The 9074-nt window shown below is 51.5% G+C and overlaps 1 protein-coding gene across 1 annotated transcript in view; it reads left to right on the forward strand.

Moving 5' to 3' along the window:
- Positions 1–2877, forward strand: part of CHST13 (carbohydrate sulfotransferase 13) — a 28541-nt gene extending 25664 nt beyond the window's left edge. Inside the window, exon 3 of the mRNA XM_054639857.2 lies at positions 676–2877. Coding sequence (XP_054495832.2) covers positions 676–1521 — 846 coding nt within the window. The 3' untranslated portion in view covers positions 1522–2877. The remainder of the gene's footprint in view (positions 1–675) is intronic.
- Positions 2878–9074: the final 6197 nt, after the last annotated feature.

Consider the following 9074-nt stretch of genomic DNA (forward strand, 5'->3'; position numbering starts at 1 on the left):
CACCTCATCTCCAGCTCCCCTCCTGCTCACCAGGCTTTGATCATCAGCATTAGAGACCATTTCCATTTGCCTCTCCTTGGCAGGACACCCAGGCCATTTCCATCCAGCATTCCCAAATGTTCTGCCACATTTCTGCCCTTGGCTGGGTGTTCACAGCAAGCACATGTGTGGGAGTCAGTGTGGGCAGCAATGCCCCATTGCAGCAGGAGGTGTGCAGGGCCCTGTGCCAGCAATCAGGCTGTGCTTTCTGCCCCTAGGGCTGTGCATCCCCCCAGACTGGTGTGAGGGAGGGCACGTTAGCCCAGTGTGTGTGTCTGCTTTTAAAAAACCGCTCTGTTACTGACCCTCTCTGCACCACCCCTTCTTCCCTCACCCCCTTTGATTTTTCTCCTCATCCAGCTCCTCATCACATTTTGTCCTTTCTTTTGATGCCAGCCTGTCCAAGGATTAAGTGCACCAAACCAAGATGTGTTCAAAGCGAGTGCTGTCTCCAAAATCCCACATGGGTGACTGACTGACCCAGCAAAGGGGAGGCAGTGGGGACAATTGTGGGCCACGTGTTGTGTGTAGGCCACAGGGGAGGCAATGGGGACAACTGTGGGCCGAGCGTTGCATGTAGGCCACAATCAGCTTGGGCAAGCCAGTGACCATCTCTGTTGGGTTTTTCCTCCCCAGTTTGAGCAGTCGTCCCTGCAGGCAGTTCACCAGCAGAGACGGGAGATGTTGAGCAACATCTGCAGCCGTTACACCCGCAAGCGGCGTCTCCTGCGGCCGGACGACTTGCGGCACTTGGTGGTGGACGACACCCACGGGCTGCTCTACTGCTACGTGCCCAAAGTGGCCTGCACCAACTGGAAGCGGGTGATGATGGTCCTGACGGGGCAAGGCAAGTACCAGGACCCTCTGGAGATCCCCGCCCACGAGGCCCACGTGCCCTCCAACCTGCGCACCCTGTCCGAGTACAGCGTCGCCGAGATCAACGCCCGCCTGCGCACCTACCTCAAGTTCGTCTTCGTGCGGGAGCCCTTGGAGCGCCTGGTCTCGGCCTACCGCAACAAGTTCACGCTCAGCTACAACACGGCCTTCCACAAGCGCTACGGCACCAAGATCGTGCGGCGGCACCGGCCGCAGCCCAGCCAGCGCGCCCTGGAGCGCGGCGACGACGTGCGCTTCGAGGAGTTCGTCTACTACCTGCTGGACCCGCGCACGCAGCAGGAGGAGCCCTTCAACGAGCACTGGGAGCGGGTGCACTCGCTCTGCCACCCCTGCATCATCCACTACGACGTGGTGGGCAAGTACGAGACCTTGGCCGAAGATGCCAAGTACATCCTGCAGCTGGTGGGGGCCGACGCCAGCGTCAAGTTCCCGGCCTCGTCCAAGACCACCAGGACGACGGACGACATGACGGCCCAGTTCTTCCAGGACATTAGCCCCTTCTACCAAAGGAGACTCTTTAATTTATACAAAATGGACTACTTGCTGTTCAATTACTCCATCCCCTCGTACCTCCGCCTCCGGTGAGGCAGGGGCTGCGGGGAAACAGGTGAGGGAGAGCTGGATAACTCTCACCTTGCCACAATTCCTCCCCTTCTGCCTTGAGCTCGTCTCTTGGTTGACTTCTTCCCTGTGCCCATTTGTTAGGGTCTGCTCCACCTCCTGATGCCTTGTTTGTGCATGTTCTGGAGGAAGAACACTTCTCAATACACTGGGGCTGGAGCTTTTCCTTCCCTTTCCCTCCCAGCCTTCAGTATCTACAGGGAATGGTGGTGGGACTGGACACTTCTTGCCTTGGTTGGGGACTTTCTTGTAACTAAGAAACTCCTCTGTAGATCCAAATCTTGGGAAGGCTCCTTTTTCGGGCAGGATCCCTTCAAGTCTTTCTCCTCCTTACTGGGCTGTTTGGGGGCAGACATGGAGTCTCAGGGGTCAGAGTGGAGTGTATCAGAGACTTGCATAGAACCAGAAATAAAGCAATAATTTAATGTAACTTTTTCCTTTTATTTAAAATTGCTCCCACCTTTTCTTTTTGTCTTGTTCTCTTCTTGTCCTTCATGCCATCCCTCCTGAGGAGGATATAACACAGAGAGGTGTGTTACTCTGACCACATTTTTATCCCTGGAGGGAATTTATGTTCCTCTCCTTCCACGTGTTCTCAGTTGGGGTGCAAAATACTCCAAAGATAGAGAGGAAAGGCTTGCAGCAGGTCCTCAGTGCTTTCCCCTGAATACCACAGCAGAGTGCCTGTGTGTGCATGTCTCTGGATTTCTGGTCAAATCCATTAAACCCAGGCCCCACACCTCCCATTTTTGAAAGCAGGTGACAGCAGTTGTGACGCCATACAGAGTGTATGGGTGCAGGTGTCTGCTCTGATGAAATCACACCATCCCCAGTGTCCTGCCCATGGCCCTGCTGCTCAGGCAGGGCCCTGCTGGCAGCGCTGGCTTCTCTTCCCAGGACAGCATAAAGGGGCTGCTCCTGTGTGCAGCCCCTTTAAAAAAGTTATAAAATGTTTGGGGGAACGCTGGGCTGGGATGTGGGAGATTGCTGTGGTAATGGAGAGGTCATGTTGGATTGGGAGGCCAGAAAAGTCTGTGTGTATGTTTGTGTGTGTGTGTGTGAGAGAGAGAGAGAGAGGGAAAAAATTGAGGATAAAAACAGGGAGAGAGACACCTAGAGGGAAACAGTCCTTTTCCTGGTTGCCTTTGGATAATCATTCCTTGAAGAAAAAACAGGGAGGAGGGAGTGAAACACAAAAGAAAATGACAAACCAAGCCCTAGGATTTTAAATTAAGGCCAGTCCATATTTCAGTTTTTTCCTCTTTTCTGTTTGGCTTTGGCTTGCTGGCTGCCTTTGTAAATAAACACACTGGTAATAGATGCTGTGGAGTGTGTCTGCTGGCTTGGCTGCAAACACTTGACTTATTAGTGCAATACAATGGGAGGTTTTATGAAACCACAGTGCTCTCAGTATCTGTAAAAAAATGGTGTTTCCATCTAACAACTTTCAGCTGTTATATCTTAACCTTTTTCCTCTCTGCCTCTGACTGGCATCTATATGCTGACACTCCCTCCTTGCTTGCTCCACTGGAGATTGGCTTTAGCAAAGCAATGAAAAAGAAAAGTAAATGAAGCTGCTGGTGATGCTGGCAGTGTGACTGATTCTCCCAATCTGCACTGGAGATCTTGAAGAAATGTCCTTTCTCATGCTGTCTTGGTATCTCCCTGTCTAGCTGAAACACAAAACACAAAAACAGATTATATGATGCAACAAATTTCATCTGCAGAATTCAGGCTTGGAGTGCATTCCTCCTGCTTTCTCAGGAGTCTTGTGCTCCCTGCTTGGAGCTGCCTCTGCTTGGAAAACATCATTGTTCAAGTCACTGCAAGATCTTTTCATTGCTTGTGGTCATGAATCATAATTTGGGGTCAGATGCAGGGTCATAAATGGATGGATTTTTGGATGTTTTTTTGTTTTTATTTTTCCTGAACACTGTTCCCTGCCATTACCTCTAAAGAGCTGATGGCACAGTGAGTGGCAAGGACAGAAACACTCAGTCCCAGCTGTGCTGTCTGTGGGTGTTTGGACAATATCTGGCTGGCTGGGAGCTGCTTTGGTCTTTCTTTGGTGTGAAAGTGAGGGAACAGAAGCCTCTGGGCTTTGTTCTTCAGCCAGGTGGTTTCTAATCTTTCCTGCAACAGTGGCAATGGGGAGGTGGTCCCAGCTGTGAGGGGCTGTTTGACTGGCAGCCTGTCCTGGCATCCCCATCAGACCTGACCCACTGACCCAATCAACAGCCCAGCCACAATGGACCAAATGCAGCCCTGCAGCCTTGGCTGTGAGCTTCTGAAAGCAGGACCCTGTAAAGGTGTGCTTGGGTCATGTAGGACCTTTAGAAATACCCACCTTTGGGCTGTTTCTGTAAAATCCCCACAGACAACATCCACAGTCCAAACCATTTAGATCATACCCTTGGCTTCCTCTCTGCCTAAACCCAAAGCTTTCCAAAGGAAAACCTAACCATGCAAACAGAAAAGGGGCACTTTGTATTTCTGAAGCAAACACTTTCAGCCTGGGCTGGAGCTTTTTGGGACAGAAATCTCTCAGCCCGTGCCAAAGCTGGATTGCTGGGACCGGGATGCTGCGGGATGGGGCCAGAATGCTGTGGGGTTAAGATGCTGTGGGGTTGGGATGCTGTGGGGTCAGGATGCTATGGTGTCGGGATGCTGTAGGGTCAGGATGCTGTGAGGTTAAGATGCTATGGGATCAGGATGCTATAGGGTCAGGATGCTGTAGGGTCAGGATGCTGCAGGGTCAGGATGCTATGGTGTCGGGATGCTGTAGGGTCAGGATGCTGTGAGGTTAAGATGCTATAGGGTCAGGATGCTGTAGGGTCAGGATGCTGTGAGGTTAAGATGCTATGGTGTTGGGATGCTGTGGGGTCAGGATGCTATAGGGTCAGGATGCTGTAGGGTCAGGATGCTGTGAGGTTAAGATGCTATGGGATCAGGATGCTGTAGGGTCAGGATGCTATAGGGAGGGTCAGGATGCTGTAGGGTCAGGATGCTGTGAGGTTAAGATGCTATGGGATCAGGATGCTGTAGGGTCAGGATGCTGTAGGGTCAGGATGCTATAGGGAGGGTCAGGATGCTGTAGGGTAAGGATGCTGTGAGGTTAAGATGCTATGGGATCAGGATGCTGTAGGGTCAGGATGCTGTAGGGTCAGGATGCTGCGAGGTTAAGATGCTATGGGATCAGGATGCTGTAGGGTCAGGATGCTGCGGGGCCGGGGCCGGCTGCCGCCGCCCTCGCCGCAGGCACGGTCCGACCCTTCCCGGTCCCACGGAAAGCGCTGGAGGACGGGAGCAGGACGGAGCGAGGAGGACCCCGTGTGACCGGAGATCCCAACTACAGGCGGTGAAATTCCCTGTACGGGTGCTGGGAACCATTTCTCTGAGGGCTCCCGGTTGGTTGGGCTTTTCATACCGTTTCACTGCGTCCCTTTTTCTTTTTAGAGGAAGAAAGCATCAAGGAGACCTGAGCCGTCTCTAAAGTGTGACTGGATTTGGTTTTCTCCTCCACTTGGAGGTGGGGATGTGGCACTGAAGAGAGGACCATGGCAGTAATGTCCCCCAGCCCCCTGAAAGGCTCCCACCCTGGCCTCAGGCTGCAGAGCCTCTGAATGAGTCAGGTTGGTCCTGGAGTCTGGCCCAAGGCTTGGGAGCTACTGGGGAGCTCCCAGGGACACAAGAAACAAGAACAGCCTCACTTTGATCCATTCATGTGTGCACAAATACACAGTGAAAATAGTGATTATATTATAATGTATAATAGAATTACTGCTGGGTGAATCTACATATTATATACTGATTGCATTTGTATATGGTCATAATACTTAATAGACATTTGGCTCATGTTTGTCTACATATGTGTAGACAAATATGTGCACCATCCCACTTATTATATAAATACTCATATACTCCCCAGCATAAAAGAGAGAGTATCTTCTCTTGCTGCACTGTTGAGCTTTGCCACATCCCAGCATGGCTCAGGAGTTAATGAAGAGCCAGCCCTTCCTCCCAGTGCCTCCAGCAGCTCCAGCCTGGTGAGAGCTGAGCACTCTGCTGTGCTCTGGGTTTGCTGGGCTGTGCAGCTGTGAGTGTGCTCTGGGTTTGCTGGGCTGTGCAGCTCCTGGGCCCATCCCTCATGGCCCATGTGAAGCTGTTGAGTTTCTCCTTCCAGTGGAACAAAATGGAGCTTCAGTGATCAGGAGGTTTCCTTCCAGACTTTCCTGTGCACCACAGATTGGGTTGTTTACCAGCTGGAGGATTAAAGAGACTGTCATTGAAGAGAAAAAAAAAACCAACTGTATTCAAGTATGTCTTGGAAGCAGTGTCTCCCTTGAAGGAGGCTTTTCAGACTTACTGTGTTTGCTGGCTGGCACTTTGCTTGTCCCTGGTAAGGAAGCTCCATCTCACATAGAGTTTCTGGAAAATTACTGTGTTAGGATGGAGGCAGTGAGTGGAAGCAGTGGGGGGAGAAAAAGAAATTATTTGACTAACCCTGAAAACAACCCCCTGTTACCATCTTCATCTACAGATGGAGGCAGCCCCTCCTTTGCCTGCAAAGAAAAACCCTCATGCACCCAGGAATGGGGGAGCCCCTGCCTGCCCTTCCTCCCCAGAGTGTTCATCTGGGATCTCCCCAAGGCCCCAGCAGCCACCCCAGCACCCCAACACCTGGGGTGCTCCAGGGCAGGCACCCACCCCTCCCAAACTCCAGTGCTCTTCCTCAGCCCCATCCCACAACCCTGACATGAACCTGAGATTTAATTGGGGCATGAACCTGAGATTTAATTGGGGCACAACTCGTGGTCTGGAGTGAACCTGCCTGCACTGCTAATACAGAGGGAAATAGAACCATGGGACACTAAAAAAATTATATATATTGTTTCACTGCCCACTGCTAGAGTCTAAATTGGCTGCCTGATGGCTGCACAGGGTTCAAAACAAGCCAATCTCATTCTCTGCCAACTCTCCACATTTTCCTTTATTCCCTCTAAAGATTACAGCAAGGAAAGCCTTCCACAAGCCTCTCACAGCACTGGGTGGGTGTCTCAGTCCAGGACCAGCACTGAGCCCAAAGGGGCAGCTCAGCAGCCAAGGACCACAGAGCACCACAAAGAAACTCTCTTCTTCCAACTCCTCCTTTTTTAAGGCTGTTCCTTATCTGGGAGCTGTGAGGACTAAATGCAAATAAAAGTCACTGCTGGCTGAAACTGAGGTGCTGGTGTCTCTGGCAGGGTGGGTCCAGCCCAGTGACAAGCTGGGCTCAGTAGTGACACAGGCACAGCAGCAGAGAAGCCAGGCTGGCAGGGATTTCCCTGCTGGGTTAGACAGAAATCCCAGTGAAATGTCCCCACCCTGTCTGGGCTCTCCTACCCACACAAGTCTGCTCTGAAACTGAAATTTGTGGAGGAAAAGGGAGTCAAACAACCCCATCCCCAAATCTTCTCTGGCCAAATTGCTCCAACACAGCACCACAGGGAGCATAAAGCCAGGTAGGGCCTGCTGTGATGTACTGAAAATTCTTAGAAGCTGAGGAGCCTGCAGGTATTTAAGCATCAAATTTCTGATTTTAAGGGAAGGGAGAGGATGCCTGGACAACTCAGGGGCTTTGGCAACTGGTGCCAGGGGACAGAGCAGTACTGCCCACTCACTGGGAGGGCTGGGGGTGCTTTCTTAGAGGAGCAAGTTCAGACAGAGGCACAGGAATGCTGATCCAAGCTGTGCTTTGGGGTTACATATCAGCTTTGTTAGCAAAGACCCTTTCTCATTTGCACAGACAAGAAAAAAAGAGGAAAGAGTAAACAGGCTGAGCAGCCAAATAACTAGCCTCTCACTGCCCTTATTAAAAAAAAAAAAGGAAAAATCCCTTTTTATTGAAACCATTTCCTTTGGTTATATCATTTCTCTTGAGGCTGGAAGCAATTTTAAGTCTTAAGTGCCTTCCCTGCACTAAGTCCACAGGCACAAGGCTGAAGCTTGGCTGCCCACCAAGGGGTGCCCTGGAGAGCAGCACATGTGCTGTGCCCTCTGTCATTGCCCCAGAGCACCCCTGAGCCCCAGAGCCTCCTGCAAGGGGCAACCCCCAGTCCCAGCACAGGCCAGGTGCAGCGTGGGTCACCTTGGCACAGCTGAGTGCCACAAGTAGGACACAGATGGCCTCCATTAGGTGTTCCCATCCCTGTCCTCTGTCAACAGTGACAACAGATTAAGCTGAGTCCTGCCCAGAAACCCCCCAGTGGAGGGACATGCCAGTGCCAGGGCTTTGCTGCAAGCACACAGCAGAGAAGCAGCTGTGCATTGGGCACTGGGGTTTGATGCTGGAGGAGTGTGATGGGGTCCCTTGCACCAGCCACTGGCTCCAGTCTAGGTCTTTTGCAGGATTGGAGGAAGCAGGGCCAAATCTGTGCTAATAAGAGAAAAGCAGAAGGAGTTTCACATGTTCAGGATCCTGCAGAGGGCTGGGGTGTCCCCAGCAGCTTGGCTTTAGCACCAGCCTTACCTGATTGACAGGAGCAGCACAAGCACCAGGCTCCAGAGAGGACCTCTCTGAGGTGGTGGGGACGATGCAGCAAGGAGGAGGAAACATGGTGTGGGGGTAGGAGGAGTTACTTGCCAGGACTGCTCAAGCCCATGCCAAATTTGAGCCAATAAAGCTGTACAAAGTAAAGCACTAAGCTGAAATCATTAAAATAAATACATACACATTCTCTAGGGTGCCCCTCAAAGAGGGACTGGCAGTCAGATGCTTTGCTTTCCCCACAGGCTGCAGCAGGGGATAAAGCAGTGACACCCAAGGCAGGGCAGGGTGTGCTGAAACCTCCTTGCTGTGCACAGCCTCTGCAGCTCAGCAGCACCAGGCAATTTGTCCTTCAAGACAAAAAAAAAAAAAAAAAAAAAAAAAAAAAAAAAAAAAGGGGAAACTTAGGGAAAGGGGAGGCTTTCCCTCCCCAAAAAAGAGCTTTTTTTTCTTTTTTTTTTATTCAGGGAGTGCTTTTCCCATGCCTGGCAGCCCAGAGCTGCTCAGCTTTCACTGTTAGGGACCCCCAGCCATGTGTGGAACCCATGCAGGGGCCTCAGCTCTGCAGTGGCACCAGAGCAGAGCTGGGAGCAATGAAACAGCCAAGGCCAGCAGGCACTCAGCACAGCTGAGGTTCAAGTGTTTTAGAGCTGGCCAGGTCCTTGTATATCATGGGGGACTTGACCTCCCCTTTTCCCTTCTCCAACAAGAAGGCAGATAATTAATAAAGGTGAGGCCCAGTGACATTTTTTCAAAGGTTTGATCCATCTCCTCAGCTCCTGACTCTTCAGCATCTTATTATCTGGAGGACTCTAGTGCTTCTTCAATTTCAGTGAGAATTGGCTGCTTCCAGCCCCAAAAGCCTCCCTGATGTGTCCTTGGTAGCACCAGATTGCCACCCTGAGGAGTCACTGGCCCCAGCCTTGTGCCTGATCATCACCCAGACCAACACAGGCAGTGCTGGACTCATTCCAGAGCAGTTGTTAATGAG

Source organism: Agelaius phoeniceus, chromosome 11, assembly GCF_051311805.1.
Source record: "Agelaius phoeniceus isolate bAgePho1 chromosome 11, bAgePho1.hap1, whole genome shotgun sequence".
NCBI lineage: Eukaryota > Metazoa > Chordata > Aves > Passeriformes > Icteridae > Agelaius > Agelaius phoeniceus.